The sequence below is a fragment of the Choloepus didactylus genome, chromosome 11 (genome assembly GCF_015220235.1).
Source record: "Choloepus didactylus isolate mChoDid1 chromosome 11, mChoDid1.pri, whole genome shotgun sequence".
NCBI lineage: Eukaryota > Metazoa > Chordata > Mammalia > Pilosa > Megalonychidae > Choloepus > Choloepus didactylus.
Window position 1 is genome coordinate 70,649,107 of NC_051317.1, and position 22,276 is coordinate 70,671,382.

A 22,276-nucleotide genomic window follows, 5' to 3' on the forward strand; every position below is an offset into this window, starting at 1 on the left:
GGAGGCTGTCAAAAAAGTCCATACAAGAGAAAAGGCAGCGGGCAGGGGTTGGTGACAAGGACCCAGATTACAGAGGGAATTCTAAGGTAGAATGAAACCCTTACATGTGAGTTAAATGTGAGAAGAGATGGAGGAACTGAAATCACTTGTCCAGGTAATTGGGTGAACCCCAATCTCATTCATCAAAAAAGGAAATTTAGTGACTTACAACAACACCCATTTATTATGTCAGATTCCTGTAGGTCAGAAATCTGTTGATTTGGTATGGATTAGGGGCAGGTCAGAGATGCTGATTCAATTTGGAGAGGAGTTATTTTAGATACTTGGGGCACCCAGACACATTTTTTCCCTGTGTTGGAGATACCTGAACTTTGGTTCTTTAGCATTTAGATGGTGCAATAAGTAAATGTACCCCTTCCCCCTGAGGATTCCCTGTAGCTTTTCTTCCTTGTTTGGAAGTAAAGTTCTCACTTGTGGTATGATCACAAGAGGATAAACAGTGAAAAATTCATTTGAATCACTTTTCATTTGGAGGGAAAGTTGAATGTTTTGTCATTGTTCTATAAGATGTAGAATAAGTGATTTCATTCAAATGAATTACAACAAAAAAGCATTTAAGTGTTTGTTCCTCTGATTCTTGTAAGTAGACAGCTTCTGTGAATCAATAGTAAGTAGTTCAGAGTCAGTCTGCTGATTCCAACTCTCCCCCATTGGCCAACTGATTTAGGGGAGACATGACCAGGTCATTGAATTACAATATCCTGAGTTATGCTGTGGTGGTCCCATAAAGAAGGTAAACATAAGCCTCCTGGGAATTGAATGTTTAATTCAGCACTGAAAGCAAACTCTCTTGAGCCAAGGTGTTAGATTCACAAAGGCATGTTACAAAGATAGCCTGGCCTTTCCCTTCCCACACCACCTATAAATGGTGTGCTTCTTGTCTTTACCTTCCCCTTATCTTTGTCTGTCCTTGATTTTAACCTTGGTTTTGATTTATTTTCCCACTGACACAGTGCCTGTTTTTAATTTCCTGGTCTGACCTGAGGTTAAGATGAGAAGCAGTCAGAAAACTGATGCAGATAGATCTCTGAGGCTTTCTCCCTTTGCCTGGGATCATCTCATGTCCAGATTTACATGTTCAGAAAATAAATTGCATCAATTGACCCAAAAGTGATCAGACTCTGGGGGCCTGATTTATACTTGCTAAACTCAAGATGGGTGAGTAAACCAAAATGCCAGTACATTTGTTTATTCTCCATTTCATTTCAGCAATTTCATTTCAGCTGGCTATTGTCCTAGTTTTCCAAAATGAGAGTATATCCAATAAATGGTATAAGAATCAGAAGATAGTTTGGTGACCATAGAGTTGGAATAGAGGGAACTTGATGACCTTAGGAGAGCATCACCAAGCTGTGAGTGATTATTGCACCTGTCTCTGTACTGAAACGATCTTGTTGAATGATCAGAGCACCCTCAGCCATAAATTATTTATTGCCTAATTTTTTTAGCATTCCTTTTCAATTGTTATTAATTGGTTGGACTAGATTATCTCTGAGGTTTTTCTGTCTCCAAATTTCTATGCTGTCCTGAAAAAGCCCATATATATGGCATATTTCGGTGGTGACTGGGTTACTGCCTTCTTGATTGATGTTTAGGAAGTCAATCTCAGACTCTATAATGGACTTTTAGAGACTGTGTTAGTCTTTTGTTGCTGCTGTAACCAATTACTACAAATTTAGTGATTTTAAACAATACCCATTTATTATCTCATAGTTCTGCAGGTCAGAAGTCTGGGCACAGAATCAAAATATTGGCGGGGCTGCATTCCCTTCTGTAGGCTCTGAGGATGAATTTGCTTCCAAAGTCATTCAGGTTGTTGGCTGGTTTCGGATCCTTGCCATTCCAGGACTGAGGTGCCTGTTTCCTTGCTGGCTATCAGCCTGGAGGCAGTCTTTGCTTCTAGGGACTGTATGAACAACCATTCCATCCTAGGCTTCTATGTGGCCCCTTCCAGCAATCTCAGGTCAAGTTCCCCTCACACTTCAAGTCTCTCTAACTTCCTCTTCTGCAACATCTCATTGACTGTCTTCCTCTTCTGCTTTTATGGGCTCATGTGATTACCTGTGAATATCCCAGATAATCCAAGATAATCTCCCTATTTTAATATTAGATGATTAGGAACCTTAATTACATTTGCAAAGTTCCTTCACAGTGGTACCTAGATTACTGTTTGGATAATTGAGGGATCTTGAGAGGACATCTGTAGAATTCTGCCTATGCAGCCTCATTAGCAACACTTCGAAGTAATGTCAGACTTCAGTGATCATATCTGTGGCTGGCTGATTTCATCCATATATGTGTATACTTTTTATTTGCTATTTCGTAGGATAATGTTTTCTGATCCTACCTTCATATTTCAGTATTTCAAACACTTCAACCACTTGGCATATATGATTCTCTGTGTGAAAAGTATATTTATTGATTGGTTGACTGGGGGAGATTGATACTTATTTTCTCTCCATCCACTCAGCTGGGGAAGATGCCTTGGGGCAAATCAGCTCTATTATCAGAAACATAAAATCATAGTAGATTTGGTTTGCAGCAGATCAGTAATTCTTAATCTTGGCTGCACATTAGAATGGGCATTAAACAAATTTTTTAAGTACAAGTATTCAGCTCCCTCCCCAACTCCCCAAAATTCTGATTTATCTATGGTAAAGCTAGGAGATTTTTAAGTTCTCCAGGTGATTCTAACGTACAGCCAAAGCTAAGAACCATGGATATGCCTCAGATGTTTCATTTTGGAGGTAAGGAAGCTAAGGCTCAGGGTGAGAAGTAACTCATTCAGAGTCCCACAACTAGTGACAGATCTGGTACTAGAAACCTAAGTTCTGTGCCACAAATAAAAATTTACGGTTTAATTGTATGCAGAATTCAGTGTCCAGTAATTATATGCAGAATGAATGTTGAGAAGGTCTGGAACATCCTGCCTCTTGCTTCAGTAGCAAGAGTATTTCTTGGACTTTAAGAAACAGTTACACCTTGCACAATAACTGCTTAAAAGTCTCTTTTCAGCAACTTGGTCTGCCTTCTGAGTAATAATAAACACAAATGTATTCTTAACTGCCAGAGAGATGGACTCATGGACCTCCACAAATCTCTCAGTGTTCTAGAGCTGCATGGTCCAATGCAGTAGCCCTTAGCCCTCTGTAGTTTTTCCACGTAGCTATTGAGCCCTTAAAATGTGCTACACTGAATTGAGATGGCTGTTAAGTATAAAATACATACCAGATTCAAAGACTTAATATGAAAAAAATTGTGTAAAATATCCCATTACCACTTTTAATGTTGATTACATGATCTACGTGATGAAATGATAATATTTTGGATATATTGTTAAAGTAGATAAAATGTGATATGTTATTAAAATTAATTTTATCTATTTGTTTTTTCCTTTTTTAAAATGTGGGTATTAGAAAACTTAAAATTATGTATGTGGCTGGCATTGTGATTTGCTTTATATTTCTGTTGGACAGCACTGTTCTAGAGAGCATTTTCTATTAAAGCTATTATTAACTCTGAATGGTCTAAGTCCAAGGTTTTAAACCTCCTGTGATCTTGAAGAGTGGTGGAGTGGTACAATGTAAACTTCCTGAAGATGAGACATGGCATTGATCTCCCTATGTTTGCTGTCTATCTGGCTGCCAGTCAGTCTGGCCAAATAGACTTCTTTCTATTTATATATATAAGCTTGAAGGGAGAGGGGGTGGCCCCTGTGCTATGGAGAGAGCATACCGTATAGCTCTTAAGTAACGTGCCCAGAAGTAGACCAGGTGCTACTGAAGGCTGTAAGGCATGGAGATGAACCTTATATCCCTTGAACAATACAACTTGTTAAACAAACTGTGATCTCAGCGTTTATGAATTACTACAGTCCTTTACAGGCTCTAAGCACTGAACATATTATGGTGCCTGTCCCATTCCATAATTCAAATCCAAATTTTAATTTTATCTCCCCTTGCTCTCTTTAGTTTTTCTTTCTTTGCTGGTACCCTAATTGTGTGTTTAGTCGGCTTAGTTTAGCATTTAAGAAGAAGCATGGGAAGACAGAGACAGACTTTAGAAACATCAAGCGTAGTTCCAATCCTACCCAGAAATACTGTCTGTGTGATCTTGGGGAATTCACTTAACCTCTCTAACCTCCTCTAAACTTCTGTATTCTCATTTGTAAAATGAAGATCTCTTTTGCAGGATCTATGTGAAGTTTACATTAAACAATAAAGCACCTAACATATACTTCTTCATTGGATAGATTTTTTTGTGGGCATCTGCCATGGGTCAGGCCCAAGACTCCATGGCCTATCATAGTTATAAAAATTAGATTTAAAAAAGAGCCACAATGGAAAAAGAGAGAGAAAGCAAGAGCACCAATAAGAGGTTTCCTTTTTCAAATTTTGTTTTGGGCCTGACCCATGTTGTTGGGGATGCAATAGTGAATGAGACACAGTTACTGCCCCTGGATTGCTTATAGCCTAAAAGAATAGGAGGAAGGAGCACGGAAGCCTCAGGACATGAGTGGCCTTCATTGAATGGCAGCTGTTATTGCATCATACAACGTGGGACTTGGCTTGCCACAAAATCATGGAATGGTGTGCAAGTTAGGGAACTGAGTCTCATGGTGATTAAATGACTACCCAAGTCAGGCAATGTTTGGCTGGAACTAGGACACAGGATTGCTGACTCTTCCTCTAGTAATACTTTTCCCAGGATTACATTGCCTCATTCTTAGTTTCCCAACTTGTTTACCTTAAAAGAACAACTACTGCATGTTGTATTTGATTAAAGGAAAGAAGATTCTTCTAATTTTTGCTCTAAATGTTATCTTGGTATGTTAGTAACTACCTCTATGAAAATCTGCATTTTTGTTGCATTGACTCTGTAGAATGCAAGGGCTTGTGCATTTCTCCAAGATATAGAGTATTTAGTACACTATGAATTATTGCACTAGTCATTGACAGATTATGATTCCATCGAGATAACAAATGTCTTTGGGGGCTTCATTCTATGAGATCTTATCTTCCACAGCCTATTTATTTCCTCTTAAATTAGGTGAAACAGAGCAATTTCCATCTTAGAGTCTGAAAGAAACTCCAGCATCATCATCATCTTCGTTTAAAGAACATTCTCCATGGCCTATCATAGTTATAAAAATTAGATTTAAAAAAGAGCCACAATGGAAAAAGAGAGAGAAAGCAAGAGCACCAATAAGAGGTTTCCTTTTTCAAATTCTGTTTTGGAAAAAATGATGTGAGTAGGAGCAATGATGTAAAGTAATGAAAAGGAACATATTGTTCAAATAAGCACCTATGCAATTGATTTTCTCTTCCGTGTAACAGTCACACCTGCACTGTGATTCAGTGAATGAAGCAAGTGAATGAAATGGGCAAGTTTGAAGTCCATCCACAGGAATAGTTGTTCTGTAAGGTGCTGCAAAGAGCCATGTGTGTCCTAATGAACTCAAATGGAATGCCCCATTCACTGAGAAAACCATCCCCAACAGAACACCCAGGCATACCAAGAAACAAGCAGCACCAAGCATTTGGCTACTGAACTGCCCCTGTTCTTCCACTCCTCTGTAAAGGAGAAGGTGAAAACTCAGGTTCCTGTAACTTACCTGCCTTCTCTGTGTTCTCACAGGAAGAGTTCTGGCTTCAAGCCAAGCCACTCACCATTGGAATTCATCTGCCCACTTTTCAACTACTGAAAATGTGTGATTCACAAAGAAAATGATTTGGACCCACTAGCAACAGCATAGAATTTTTGTACAGTACATGAGGTAGTGATTAGGGGAAAATCTGCCCCTAGATTGTTTCCCCCACAGATGGGTGTCCTTATAGAAGGTGTGCCATTGCCCTACACCTAAGTGAAAACAGGCGGCATTCTCGCTCTATCCTAGGAGATGCACACATTCTATTATGATAGTCCTTTCCCTTCCCTGGACCTTCATATGAAATAAGTGCATGATTTATGAATGGAATCTTACACATTGTGGTTGCCCAAGAACATGTTTGCTGATTGCTTACCACCTTTCTCGACTTCCAACTCATGATATATAAACGAAGGCTACAAGCCCAGTCTTCTCCATGGAAACATTCTAAAGCATAGTCTATTTGTTACTATCCTTAGAAAGACTAATACTTATAACAACCAATTCTTACTGGATACATGCCAAGGGCATGCAGAATTCTTTGAATATATCATTTCATTTAGTCATCCTGATTTCCATATGAAAAGGGGAATCATGTCATCCCCATTTTAGAGATGAGGAAACTGTGGTCTGGTTGAACCAGGATTTGAGCCTAGCTTTCTCTGACTCCAGAACCTATGCTGTTAACTCCTGAGCTCACCCCTGTCTGTAGGTAAAGACCAAGTATAGTATCTGTGATAGAGGCTGACATTAATTTCTTTAGAAGTGGGAAAATACATCAGGGATTATTAATTGCATGTTGTCTGCTGACAATGGTTCACATGTTATCAAATGTCCAGGGTTTACTCTGTAATGCTGTCTCACCTCTTGTATCAATGTCAGCAGATTACTTCATCTTCGTACCTGTTACCTCACACAGAGACCAGCTGGTGTTGTGCTGAGTCTAGAGCTTACTGGAGATATTTATACCACACAAATAGGCAAACACTAAAAATCAGGGCCTTTTTTTCCCTAGACAGCTGGTTTTTAAACATTTGCCAGCACACCATGGTCTGTGACTCAAAGAGAGCTATAATGTGAATGTTTGGGCATCTGAAGGTAAACAAATGTACACTGGGTATCCTAAAAGAACCCTTTCTACAAGCATAATCATACCTAAGTCTTCAGTGAGTATCTGTCTCCATCATGCTGGATTTAGAACAATTCTTAAAGCATAACCATAATGATTTTATATTTCAATATGAATAAAAAAATATTTTACTATCACTATTTTTGTTACAAAAGCAAATATGCTCAATGTAATAAGTCCAGTGTTTTTAAATGCAAGCCCAAACATGTAAACTCTGAATGCTGTCAAATAGAAACATAATGCAAGCCATATATGTAATTTAAAATTTTTTACTAGTCATATTTTTAAAAATAAATGAAAAGAAACAGGTTAAAATAGCTTTAACAATGTATTTTATTTCACCTAACAATCCAAAATATGATTTCAAATGTAGTCAACATGAAAATTATTAATGAGATACTTTGCTTCCTTTTTTTGTACCAAGCCTTCAAAAGCCATGTACATTTTTCACATATAGTACATCCCAATTTAGATGCTTAATTTTTATCGGAAAAGCTTGATCTATATTTGGATTGTATAACTGTAAAGTTGAGAAAGTTGATTCACATACCCAACCTGTTCGAAATATACATATATAATTAATTAAATACTTAATTAAATATCTAATTAATTAAAATTAAATAAAATTTAAAATTTTATTTAATTCCTCAGTCACATAGCCTCATTGCAAGTGTTCAATAGCCACAGGTGACTGTGGCTGCCTTATTGGACAGCACAAGTCCATACTTGTTCATTTAATAAGTTCAGAGACCTACAATATATATACCACTCCCAAAGGCCATTTCCCTCCCTCTACTTTACACTTTTAAAATACTTTCCTATCCTATATTCCCTGCTGGGTCCCTGAGGAGAGTACCAAAAATGTCTGTGAACTTTTTCTTCCTCACTAATAGGAAGGAAATGAATTGACCTAAGGGATTTTGGATCTGAACAATTTTCAAATGATCCCCACCATAAAAAGTGGATAATAAACATGAATGCTAAATGTAAACTATTCCCATAAATGTCTGGTGCAAATAGGTAGAATAGGTCATTTCAAATATTCTTTTGGTTTAACCTTTTCCTTTTTCAGTTCTGAGTTCTCAGCAAAGCTAAGAACTAGCTTCTGTTTTGCAATATTTCATTAGTAATCAAAACCAGCATCAGAAAGTACACATTTATTAGGTTATTTACCTGGAGTCTTGGTTTTGCAATATAAACAATTCTGGTTCTGTTGGGATTTTTAAATCAGCTCTTGCTTATTCAATATTACAATAGCTAGATTGGTAAAACAAAAATTGGGGGAAATTGTTATTATTTCTGAATGACACAGCTGCTATTTTGGTATAGCTTCTAAATCTATCATTTTATTTCTCCCATGTATTAATAGGCTAAGATCACACTTTTAAGGATGCTTTTTCCACTTTCCTTTTAAATTCTTGATACAAATCAGAGGGTATAGGTGGTCTTGGGTGATGGTTCATTTTTATAATTTTTGCCAAATTATAAATCAGATATGACAACATTATTCTCTGTCTGGCTTAATATATTTTTAATATGGTGTGAGGATTCTTCACAAAATAGTACCAGTCTTCTCCTTTAATTCACCTTGTACTCATCATCTCTGTGTACATATCACTCAAATCCAGTAATGACCTCTCTCAGTCTTCGGCCCTCTACCTTAACTTCCCACTAGACATTTCCAGAAATCTTGCAATCACCTTAAACAACCACATGTTTAAAACAGATTGTGTGACCTTCTCCTCCCCCTTAAACAATCAGATCCAAAATTCCTAATTTCTGCCAATAACAACTGTGTTCCAACTCAGCTCAGCCCCAAGACAGAAGAACACTCCAGGCATGGAGTGTTTAGACATGAGTTTAATGGGGCTTACAGGCAGGAAAGATGTTTCCACAGTGGTGGCTGGCTGGGAAAGATAGAAGCTAGCCTCTGCAAAGAGCGGGCGGTGCCAGGGGGTGGTTTATAAGGATCAGGAGAAAGACATTCCATAGGATGTGAGAACAGGGTCTTGTGACAGAGGGGTGTGGAGATTTGCTATCAACAGTGATCAGGGGAGGGGAGTTTTAATGTTTTATTTAGGACACCATTTGTACATTCTCCCCCCTGCCCCCGGGGAGGTCTGATGACCTTTAACGTCTGTTCCAGTCAAGTAGGCGGCTACATGGAATAACTCAGTTTCATTATGGAGGGGAGAGGGCCTGGGCTCTGGGTCCTCACACACTGTCTTTCATCCACCATGTACTCAGACTCATTTGTGATAGCCACATCTTTCTTTATAATCTCTTGTATCCAATCACCAAATCTTGCCAGCACTTCTCAATGGTATTATGTTAAGAAGGCACCAGGAATAGATTTATGCTAGGAAAAAAATCTACTTTGTGCACGTTATTTACATATGAAAGCTCTCATGACTTTCTTGTTAATAGAGAATGAGTTGAAAATGCTGTTTAGTCTTGTTTCACCTTGTTCACTCAATTTTATCCCCCTTTACCCCATGATCCTGAACCCTGTTTTCTACCTCACTGGCTTCCTCACAATACTGTCCTGAACACATAGATTCATACTGTCTGAGCTTTTATCCAGTATACAAGCTCCCCGCACCACCTCTTTGTCTTTTCTTTCCTAGCACAATCTTATGTGTCATTTAGTTGTAATTTTAACTCCTTCAGTTCAGTAGCTGATTTGTCGCTACCCTAACCTTCCACTTTTAGCTGGACTTCATTTTTAGCAGCTTTATTTGCCTGTATTACATAATTCTTCTTGAATGCAGGAACCATGTTTTGGTTGCTTTCATATTCATCTCCACAGTGCCTTACACAATGCTATCAGGAACTAGTAGCTCAACAAACAATTGCTGATTTTACATTAAAGAGAATTGAACCAATTGCTTTCTTTGTCTGAAGCTGGTTATAACATGCTGGAAAAATACTATATTTAGTTTCCATGCCCCCTCATGTGTTTATGTACTATTTTATAGCCAAGGAATAAAAGTCAGTATATCATAGGCCTAATTATGCAATTTGGAGACCTCTTCTCCTGGGCTGTCTACAGAATTAAAACTCATACCAGCTGGATTACATTGGTTTCCAACAGGTTCTTTCTTGAGGAAGTGGGAGAAGGCAAAATGCCTCAGGCTCTGAGGGTGGAATTGGTGTAAGCTCCATTACTCAATAATAGAAGCCTAATTATTATTTTTTGCTGAAAATATTACCATGAGGCTATAACCAAATAATGCATAAAAATCATAAGAAATTTAGAGAGGGTTTTTCCATAGGAAAATATTGCAAATTTAACACAATAAGCTAAGGCACCATTTGGTAGATTCCTCTGAGCAGTGCCTGCTTCTACTTAAGTTTTAAGTGGAGTCTTTTTTAAAAGGCACTTTGGATGGACTCTTCTACCTCTGGGTCAATAGATAAATAAGGTAGGTTTTGGCAAATGGGCAAAAATGGCTGGGGGCAGGAGGCATAAAGTGACTTTCTCCTGCTCATATCTGACACATCATCAGTAGATTGCATTAAATTTCCTAACTTCGTGTATCAACGCCCTATCCTCTCCTCAGGACATTTTATCTCAGCAAGAATCTGATAAAGAAGGATTCTGCCATCTATGAGCTGCCACATGGAGTTCTGCAAAGCTGATGGGGCAGCATAAAATCAAATCCAAGGGAATGTCCCTTGAGCTGGGCCTTGTGATGGAGCTAGAGAGAATTCACAAGGGGGCTACCAATTCCCCCTGAGCCACCATCAGTGAAAGTGGAGAGTTAGTCTCCAGTGATGCAATTAGCTCATACTGAATCCAGCCACATCTCTATCTTCCTACCCGCTCACACCCCTACTTAGTGTTAGGTCCCTATGCAATATGCCTGGGGGCAGTGATGAATGTGTCCATCTCTTATTTAGGAGAGCAGCAGTTTTAAATATCTCCTTTTCAGCTACTACAGGAGTGTGCAAACAGATTTCTGATTACTTTTGTTTGAGGGATTCTGGATTGTTTGCTTGTTTGTTTTGTGAGACAGAAGGTATTCTGTGAAGTTAGGTTTGGCTTATAAAAGATGTTGTAACACGATTCTTATTTGGGAGAAGCAAAGTTCATTTGTAGGCAGCAGTTTTCAGAAACTTGGAAACAGGGAGGGTCATTTATTATTCATCTGAAGCAAGTATCACTTGTTTCTGGCATTTGCCAGTTCCCTTTGAAATGGTTAAAGACTTCCAAACCAGAAAAATTAATCTCCTGAAAAATCCAATCCTTTTCATCTCTCTACTCAGTTGAGAAGGAAAAAAGGCTGCCAAGGTATTGGGGTTCAGTGTTATACTCTAATATCAAATGACATGTGCCAGGGGAGACTTCTTTGTCTGATACTTATTAAGTGTGTTGGGGGATGATTTTCCCATTCAAAAAAAGTAATACATTGTTATTGAATTTAAAGTGAAATACCCAGCTACCACCAGATTGATATTTTCAGCCTATTATGTATTTTTCTTAACATTTTATGTATTTCTGCTGGAGTCTTCAAGCTATGATTCACCTAGGAATAAAGGACACAGGGAGAGATGCTCAGTGGGTCACATTTGCTAAGTAGATGAGATGATTCAAAGCCATTATCCCAGAGACTTCCGGGTTAGGAATTAAACACATAGATGTCATCATAACTGCAACTCACATTTGTGTGGGATCTCACAGTTGACAATATGCATTCCTTGGCACTATCCCACTCCATCCTCTCGGTGAATCCATGAGACATATGAGAGTTCCTAAGGCTCATGGACACACACATGGATATTCAGATGCATGAAGATATTTAGTTCACATAGAGATGTGCTTTCTTAAATAAGAATTTTTAAGAACAAAAATTGATGGACTGTCTACTGCCTAGAAATGAAAATATAGTTCATTTCATACCTGTTTAGAAATTACACAACCATGGCTGGAAGACCACACCTTTTGGCCCATAAAAACAAACATCCCTGCTCATTATTTCAGTCTGATTAGGGATAGTGAGAAGGACTATTTCATTATTTTCAAGTACGTATGATAGTAAAAACAAGGCCAGTAGTGACCCTGGTGGGTGCTCAGTGTGATGAGTAGGTATGCCTGAGTGATTTGAAAGTAGTGTAATTTTATGTCACTATGGCATGTAAGCTTTAAAATAGTTGGCATTGGTTGTCAGATGTACAAGGACTCTCCAAAGGGTGATCTACTGAGTTCATTTTAAATGAGCCCAAACTCGTCTCTTTAGAGATTCTGGTCTTGGACTCCCTGGTTTGTTTTTTTCCAGAGAAGCTTATTTCTTCCAGGTAAAGATATGTTGCCTGAAACATGTTATACATTCCCTTTGTCATCAGCTGGAAGGACTCACGGTGTGGCCACACTTGGGATTCCAAATGGCTAGCAAGTCTGTACCGGATTCCTCTTGGTATTTGAGGTGTTCACATTCTGAGTCTTTCAGAGGCCATATTCCGGGAGTCTCATAAAACCAGAAAACCATGAGAACACCGCCTGCCCTCCGGAGGCCACCTAGGAAGCACAGATGTTTTGTTTTCTTTTGCTTCTCACCTTCTCCTTTCTATTTCCTTCTGTGTAAACCTCGTTAGGATGGCTCATTAGCACAATGTTTTGAGAGCTGATTGAACTCTTTTTTCACTGGGAAACAGAATGACATTTTACTATTATAGTGGATTGTTTTGTTTTTCCTTTTATGGCCTTTCAAGCTCAAGGCTCCAGTCTTGGTAATATGCTGACAAGTTTTTCTATTTCCAGGTCAAATTAATTGACACAAAACTGGCCCTGTTGTATCAGTGTGTGTGTGAGTGTGTGTGTGCGCGCATGCATGGGTCGTTTGTTTGAGATGGTTCTATGGCTATCAGCCAGGATTTGAAAATGTCTAGTATCCATGTCGTTTCCCAAGGCAAGTACCCACAGGAAGTAGAATTTATTACAACCTAATATTTGTGCTCATAAAGACTATGATAATATAAGATTCTGGGATAATAAAAGACTTACCAGGATTCCTTCTAGAACTGACATGTCAATTCATTCATGACTTAGCCAATCTTTAAATGGTGTATGATGATAATAATTCTGCTTTGATTGCTTGGTTTCATCATACTGATTTTGTGATTGCAGGTCCTACAGGTATGGATCTCTGGCAGCTGCTGTTGACCCTGGCACTAGCAGGCTCAAGTGATGCTTTCTCTGGAAGTGAGGGTAAGTTCTACTTGCTTGTTCCCAACCCACCCTACCCCCAATGTTTTGAAACAACGTTGAACTTTGTCTATTAAACACAAGTGTTTTGGATAGGTTAATTAAAAGATGCAGTTTTTAAGTAGCAGCAAATTGGAAACTTGTCTTAGCTTTCAACCATAAACTAGGAGGACATTCTGTGAATGGTTTAGGAGGAATAATAGAAATTGGTTTTGGCATTGATGTTTTCACGTGAGAAAGAAATGCTACAATGGTGCGTAGGGCATTTATGTTGAGGGCAAGCCGGGTCACTTGGTCTTCATGCTCTGGGAGAGAAATTGAAATTGTACTGAGGGATTATTAACCTAGTGATCACTTAGTTCATCTGTGACCAAAGATAACATAGTCTATTTCATTTCAAATAAATTTCACATCTCATCCTCTGGGCAATAACCATTTGGCAAAGTTTGAAGGACAGGACACCTGAAATAGTTGAATAATGTGCCATAAATCATGAGCTTCCTTGGCCCATGCCTATAATTCTCTTTCCTTTTTTTATATTCTCTCCTGGTAAAGAAGTCTCAGTATATCAAGTCTCGTAGCAGAAATAAGTATAACAAGAAAGAGTAATGAAAGAGGACGGGAAGAAGGATTCTTCTTCCCAGAAGAAAAAAATGTGCTCATAAAGGAATGGAAAACTTTCTAAAAGGTCTCCGTGGGTACTTGATGTTGTGCTTGTCTGGATTTCCATCGACACTGTGTTCATCTCTTGCTTTAAGGGTAGCAGACTCCCCCTACTCAACTGGGAGACCTGTGTTGAAAAACACTGTTTAATAGCCGAGTTAGCACTTTAAGATGTCCTCCCTGACCTTCTATCCAAAAATATTTCCATAGTAATGAGCTGCAGCTAAGGACAACCGGAATAACTAAGAAAATAAGAATAAAATGTTACTTTATCTCTTAAAGCAATTTAAAAATATTTATAGAAAAGAAGTCATGATTGAAATATTTTAGGACCTCTCTGGTGTTATAACGTCAACATCATGCAAGTCAAACACAGAGAGAATTGCAGATTCCATTTCAGCAGCTTTTTCACCCTGGTTCTGAGCCAGAGAATTACAGCTGAGATGCTCTGCTGTTCCAAACTTACGGTGGTTTAATCTCTACTTTCTTCATTAAGGTGACTTTCTACTGGGTGAGGTTTGAGGAATTTAAAAAACCTGTGAGATTAAAATTATGGTAAAGGAGATGTTTAAAAGCAATTAAAAATGTATTCCCAACTGAGAGATTAGAGCTCAAGCTATGTTTTAGATCCAGAGAAGTCTGCAAGGACACCGTTTTCAGCCGCTCTGTGAGGAGTAGAGAAAAAAAAATGCCATGAGCTAGTTTTTAAGTTTACTTTTGTGTTTTGAATTTTATTAGGTTTTGTTTGCTTTGCTTGTTTGGGGGGAGCAGAGCATTAAAAAATGCAATGATTCATAGTAAATCCAAATCAGCCAGCCCATACTACTAATACTACACATAGTAAGTAATTGATCAAGAAAAATATTTTTCCTCCTCATTTTTTTTTCTTAGTAAACTATTCAGAATTCCTTTGAAATATGTGGCTACTCCAGAATATTACCTTAAAATGATCTGTAGATTATTCAGGATGGGGTATGATATTTATTTAAAAAGGAGTGTAGATGGACATGTATATACACACATGCATATGTGTGCAAGTGTCTGTATTTGCTGGTTCTGGCTACTTTTCTGATAGATCCAGTCCAAGTGGGCATATGACATGAGTTGATCTCAGATGATATTCATGAGCAGGGTGTTTCTTTTTATGTCAGTTCTGGATTGTAACCAGATCATTTTATTTTCTCGCCCATTTTATAAGGCAGACTAAAAAGGTGGGTGAGGAATTTAAAAATAAAAAAAACAAGACACTACTGTAGTTTCAAAAGCCATTTATTTGAATTCAGTTTGGTTAGTGAAAGATGTGGGCATTGTTAAATAAGTGATATGTGGAAGAGTCACCTAGATCAAAGTTACCTCAGAGCTGGTGGAAGATGACAGATCTATATGCCTGGGAAAGGTTGCCACTTGAAGCCTTGAGCAGAGTTTTCCTTGCTTGAGCAGATGAACAATTAGAAATTTACTGGCCCTGAGGGGATTTTTTTAATTAAGTCTAATGGCCCTATGGGAAATTTAATGAGAACTGAACACTGAGCAGAGCTGTCATTGCATTAGCTAAAGTGTTACATGTCCTCTCTCTGTCTTGCATCCATTATGTGAGGCTCTGTGTCTGCTCCTTAAGGAAGGTTACATAGCCTCAGGGAGAATTTCTTATTTTGAAATAAGGGTGCCTTAGTTTCAGAGGACTCACAGGTTTAAACCATCAACTGATTGCATCAAAACCGCTGCTCCTAGAGTGGTGATGTTAATGAGAAATCTGCATAAAGATTTGATGGCTTTAAGTATTCTTCCAAGGACTACCTGTTGTAAGTTAGGTCATAAATCTTGACTATATCAGTCGGTCACAGTGAGCATGCTCTTTGATCTCAGCAATAGCTAAAGGTGGGAGCAGGCAAGTCCCTACCTTGAAAGCATCAGTCTACTTAGGATGTGAGGAACTTCTAAAAATTAACAAGATTCTGTATAGCTTTAAGGTCTCGGTTGTGTGATGAAGACAAATGGTTAAGATGCTTTGAAATAGAATAAATCAAGGTTGACTGGAATAATTAATTCCACAAATTCAATGTATAGGTATTTCTTAAGCACTTTTTATTTGTAAAGCTTGAACTTAGGGCTATGAAAAATACAATGATTCTTCTTCCTTTGAGGAATTTATCATGAGTTAAGAGATTATATATATATATACACACACACACACACACACACACACGTGCAAAGAATATATACATATATATAGTATATGTGTGCAGATATATATACTGTGTGTGTGTGTATATACATGTAGCAGTATATATTAATTATTGGAATAGTGGCTTGATCTACAACCTATAGGAATAATGAATAGGGGAGAGTCACGTATGGCTATGGGTAAGTTAGAACTTCATGAGGAAGGTTGGCATTATTTTACTGGGAACTGGAAGTTTAGTTTAAGATTTTAAAAGGTGGAGAACAGCAGGAGGCTATTACAGGAATAGCCAGTATGAAACAGGAACAAGATAAGCAAAAGTGCACAGATGTAAGGTATACATGGAGAACAAACCATTCCATTCATTTACTGAGTTTATTCTACATATAGGGCACTGCTAGGCAATTGTGGTTCTAGTTGATGCATTTAACACACAACAAATATTTATTGAGCACTCACTTAAGGTTAATGTGTCTAGAGTATGTAGCACATGAGCACTATATTTGTAAGTATTCCCTTTGGAAGATAACTTTAGGTTAGTAGATTTAGTCAAATTATAGAAGGTCAAGAAAAGGGCAAATTCTTCATGGAGAAGACAAGAGTTGTTGGGCCGTAAGGAAGAGGCAGAATTTCGAGAGGGAAAGAGGGGAGAGGAAGTTTAGGCTATATCCAGCAAGTAATAGTCCTTGTTAAAGTTATAGGCCAGGCAACAGTGCTAAGCTCTTGACAGAACAGTATTTTGTGTGTGTGTATACTATTTATATAATATATATAATATTAATGTATAATAATTATAAATTGTATTATGATTGTATATGTATAGCTATATAATGTGCTTTGCCTATTAGCTGTGGTTTGCAGGCAAAAACACATAATTAGCACTCTAGAGATTAATTCTGCAAAAGGTGCTGCAAAATTCTATATTAGTCAAGTTAACAAACTTCTACTGGGAGTGAGATATCATGTCCTAAGGGAACCAATATCCCCAAAATAAAGGGTTCTGTATATTTTTGAATGTTTTATAAACCTTTGAAAACCAACTTATTTGAAGAACACTTATTTGAAAGAAAAGACATAGACACATCTCTTCTCATCTCTAACAGATAGGAAATAATGGCAGAATGGAAGGAACATTTAATTTTTTAAAATAAACCCTCCTCCCATTATGGTCGAAACTCCAAAGAGCCCTGAGAGGTTGCCAAGATACACGCGAATACATATCATACAAGTATTAGAGTCACTGCTGCAGTTGGTAAACAGTCAAGGGTATGCCTGTTAAACTTTTTCAAGAATGACCAATTCACAGCTTTCCATTCACATTGAGAGTGAGGAAAAAAGAAACAGAGCTTTAGAAATGCTGCCATCTTTACCATCACCCAGAGGAAAGAACTCTTACCCTCTGTTCTGGTATCATGGCCTGAGTCCATGCACGTGGTCATCCCTATGTCAGCTTGTCTTCCTGGCATCAGGACACTGGATTTGGACCCTGGAGTCTAGTGGGCCACAAGGGATCTGCCTGGCTAGACAGTGCTGATGGAAGATGCCATAGCAGACCTTTGCAGATAATGACGCATAACCGTCTTTGAGCAAATATTTATTGATTCAGCACTTTTATGGATTAAAGGATGAGAATTTTAAACTTTTTTTCCTGCTCTTAAGAAGCTCATAGTCTAGAAGGAAAGACAAACAAGTAGACAAATGAAATTTAATTGTGCTGAGTCTCATTAGGTTATTAAAAGTATTTAAGCAGGTTAATAATACTATTAGATTTTCCTTTTGAAAATAATGCTGGTGATAGGATGAAATGAATTTGAGAGGGATGAATGTAGAGGAGGAGGATTGTAGTTGGTCGAGAAAGAGATGATGTCACTGTTACAGTGACAGTGTTGGTAAAAAAAAAAAAAAGATCACAGACAGAGAGGTGATGAGGAGACAGAATCACCAGTACTTAGAGTCCAATTACAGGTGGGTTTCTGATTTCAGAAACTGTCAGAGCTTTCTCATTCCATCCCTTTCTAAGTTTCCACATTTTTGATGATGTTATCAACCTCAGCAGTGAGTCACTTTTAATAGAGTGAAGTCCTGGAACACATCTCAGCCTATTAGCAATGAAGTGGCACTTGTAAGGAACGGAGCAGCTCTGCTGGGGGGGAAACATGCTGAGACTGGATGACAGCAGAGTATCTAAGCCCTTGCCTTTTGAACCACTTCCTAGAACAACTCCTGCCTGTGCCTGGCCCAGTACCCATGGCTGTCTGTTCACTTCTGCAGTGTGGCCGTGGTACAGCTGAGGCTACTGTGCAGTGATGACCAAGGCCTGGAAGTCCCTCCCCATCGTAGTCTCTGGACATCCACGGCTGTATCACAACACCTTAACAAACCCCAAATATTTTATTTCTGCTAGAATATGTACTTACCTTATGAAATGCAATAAAATATATTTTATTGTGAGAGCAGCAAAGCCATGCACTGGGCAGAATTTGGGGGGTCGTTTAGGCTTCCACAGTAGGTAAGTGACTCACCCCTGCAAAGCAACTGGTAGCCTGAGTGCTTAGGTTTGAGCCTCAGTTACTTAGTAAATAAAATGACTAAGACCACCCAGGAATAGTCAAGAGTCTTAAATGTTAAATTCACAGAAGCCAATGATTGACTATATTTCTAGTCCTCCACTTTAGGCCCCAAATATTTCATGACATGGGTCAGTGCTAGCATACAAAATGTCTCCACATCATTTTGCTTCAGTAGCCTAAAGTGGTGCTCCTGTTATGGGATTGTCAGGAACGATGAAGTGCAGTGCTGGCCAAGAGCTCCTGTTGGATGGACTCACCTGGTTTTTCTGCCTCTGGCTAGGGGCTGACAGAATTCCACGTGGCTTTGAGGGGCCTGGCCTGAGCTCATCCTCCTCAGCAAGGAGCCCAGCACCTCTCAGCCCTCCAGCACCTTTGTCCTAGGAAATCTCTCTCTAAGGAAAAACCTGTCATAGGTGGTTTGCTCCTCACTGTGAATTTAAGTCAGTGGGTTATTTTGTCCAAGGCTGGTTCAGTGAACCGTTACCTTAAACCCTATTCAAAAAAGAATTTCAGGCATTTATGAGCCATCAACTAAGGCTTTTTCTTTTCTTTTCTGCACATATTGAAATTTTATACTCTGTTTCTCCTTAGGTAGCATTTTATGGAAAAAAAATATATATAATACACAAAATATCCCATTTTCCCATTTTTAAGTGTGCAATTCAGAGGCATTAATGACGTTCCCAGTATTATGCTGCCTCCCCACCATCCAATACCAAAACTTTTTCATCAACCCAAACAGAAACTCCGTACCCATTAAGCAATAACTCTCCATTCCCCCTCCTTCTGGCTGCTGGGAACCTCTGATCTTTATATCTCTGTGAATTTGCATATTCTAAACATTTCGCATCAGTGGAATCATACAATATTTGTCTTTTTGTAACAAAGTCGTCTTTTGAGGTCTAGCCCGATGCCATAGTACCAAGCCACTTAAAACTTGTCAACAGGCAAGAGTTGCCAGCAGCCACAGCCCCAAAGACCACTCTTGTCTTTCACAAGCAGCTGACCCTGTGGTCCCATTTTGGCTTTTCCAGCAACATGAGTGTATAAGTGATGCTGTCAACCCTGTCATGTTGAAACCCCAAGCAAAGCCTCCTCCTCATCTGTTACTGGCAGTATAAATGCTGCAACAATGTATAACATAAACATACTTAGAAATCTGATGCAACTGAGTGTACAAAGAAGTGGTCCATGGTGCCCTGTCTGGTGATTACTAGATAAAGAGGCCCTGAGGCCTGGGACACTTCTTTAGCCTCAGCCACAAATCAGAGTTTCCTTCTGTCTGTATTTCCCAAATCTATTCAAAATGAATCTACAGCATTTTATCTGATACATCTACCAGGAATGTCTATCTGTTTCTGTAACAACTTACTGGCCTTGAGCCTTAATTCCATTAATTCCAAGGCAATAATGTGGATATTAGGGCACAGTTGTACATGGCCTGAGCATGAAGGAAATGTTTCAGGATGTTATAGAAGCCCTCACCAAGAGGTAGGACACAGAGGATGGGTGGGGAAGGGGTGTCATTTGTTGTGTCTCCCTCTTTTAAATGTAGTTGTAATGACATCTGTGTTTCAAGCTATGTAACAAGTCTGGATTGAGTTTGAAAATATATACCAATTAGTTGTTTTTAAATTGACAAAATGAACACTGCATACTTGGTAGTGTTATGGATTTAAAACTGACTAGACCTTAAGCTCCATGAAGAATGTTTTGCTCATCCCTGTATCCCCATCCTCTAACATCCTGACATACAGAGTAGATCTTCCTGTATTTGTTGAATGGATCAGTGAATCATCGTCTAAATCCTGTCCTTCCCCACAATTGTCATTAATGCCCTTTATCTCCAGTCCTGACTAGTGTAGGAGCTAAAGGATCCCAAACCCATCCAATGAAAGTTCTTGGAAATACCCATGCAACTGTAGAACCCAGGATCAGTAGCCTCCAAGAAGCCCTGAGAATCTTAGTACCCTTCCCTAAGCCCTGATTTGTGGACTTTCCCTGTAGATCAAATAATATTTCATTTATCTGTTGTATACTCCATGTGCCAACAGGACTGGAACTCTGCCCTAAACGCTAATACCTGGAAGTCTGAAACCCTTCCTAAGTCTTGCCAACACCTTTCTAGGTGACTGAACTCTACCCCATGCACCTGCTCCTAGCCAACATGAACTGGTGATTGAACCGGTCACCCAGAACCATCCCCCTGGTACCACCTTTATCTGTGTCCCTCCTACCTGATTAAGTCTCCTCAAATATTGACAGACAGAGAGATATAATGATCCCAAATCCAAGTTTTCTCTGTCCCTTTGGACATTGAACTTGAGATTATGAAAGACCCTGATTAGGGGTCTTATGGCCAGCTGGGTCAATTTTCACAGCCCCATCCTTTAAATATCAACTATTTCCAATTTTTCATTGAGAGCCCATCTTGAAGTATGAAACTCTTAAAGTTATATTGACAAAATCCTTAATTTCTTGACCTCTTAATTTGCAAAAAAGATATTTTGTATGTCCTTTTTTTTTTTTTTTTTTTTTTTAGCAAAACCTTGCAAGTTAGTAGAGGGAGAAATAATGTTTAGAATATTTTTACTTCCTGATAGCCTTGTTCTATGTGTAAGTATTAACAAATTTACATTAATGGAGACTGAATTGGTGACATTTAACATGCCATGTTGAGGGAGGGGAGCTCTGGCTTGCTATAGGGATCATTTTTTAGGAAAGGACCATTGTGTGTCTGCCTAACATTTGGGACATGTCCTCTCTCTTTCTGTACCCTACCACTGATCCACCTCTAGTGTACCAGACAGAGGTCTGAGCAAGAGGCACCACACTTTTCTTAAAGCAGATAATGGTGAGAGGATGTGTTATGATGAGAGGATGGGAATAAGGAAAGGGAAGAAAGAGAGTCAGTAGAAGAACCCTGCTCTATGTTAGGGCATAGTTTGGCCAGATCTGCTTGCTAGGCATAGAGTCCAAGAAAGTACCTGAGGTGCCATGCTCAGACAGCCCTGGCTAGGTTTTCAAACTGGTTTATGACTATGCCCAGCTGTCCTTGATAGTTGTGCCAGCACCACACTTTCTGGTTGCTTTCTCTGAGCTTCATAAGCACTGTTGAGTAGTTGTCTCCCCTCTTCACAGATATCACTAAAAATGCCTTTCTGGGGGGCTCTTACTGAGGAATAGAAGGGGATAGATTAACCTCTGTGCATACCCAGGCAATATTTGCATGTAAAATAAATGTGCTATAGCCATTATGGGAATGAAAGGCAAAGTGTAGTCACCCCTAAAGGTGACCTGTCTTGCCTTATTTCCATTGGACAGTTGCTAGAAACCTCATTGTTAGGTCTAAAACAATTTAAAGCAAAAATATAAGACTCTGAAAGACTAAAATAGTAGAATATTAAGCACCTTCATTAGCATGGGGTGTATCTAAAATGAAACTATCCCCTGTTGAATTTTGAGGGGTGATTTCTCTGACATGTTGCTTGGAAGTGGGTTGCTATAACCTAAGAGATCTCTGCACTTGGTTGACAGAAGCTCAGTTTGGTTTGCCTGAGGTTATTCACTAGGTACCTCTAGTACTGTGATCCCACCCTTAGCTACCACTTCCCTGGGGTAGCAGCAATCAGCCAGAGGCTTAGACCATCAGAAGGTAGAAAGAGCCCATGGAGGAGCTCCTTGGGAGGACAGGCTAGTCAGTGAGTCACCAGGAGTGGCTGGTACTTAGAGAACCTATAGAGGTGCTGAGGTAGAGAACAAGTGAGAAGATGTCTCTGCCCCACTATCATGCCTGGTTCCTGTTTCCTTCTTCTCTGCC

General features: G+C 38.9%; 1 protein-coding gene across 4 annotated transcripts in view; it reads left to right on the top strand.

Annotated features, from left to right (window-relative positions):
* Nucleotides 1–22,276, top strand: part of GHR (growth hormone receptor) — a 304,400-nt gene that overhangs the window by 129,708 nt on the left and 152,416 nt on the right. For all 4 annotated transcript variants that reach the window (XM_037799544.1, XM_037799545.1, XM_037799543.1 and 1 more), the window contains exon 2: nt 12,964–13,044. In XM_037799544.1, coding sequence (XP_037655472.1) covers nt 12,975–13,044 — 70 coding nt within the window. In that variant the 5' untranslated portion in view covers nt 12,964–12,974. The remainder of the gene's footprint in view (nt 1–12,963; nt 13,045–22,276) is intronic.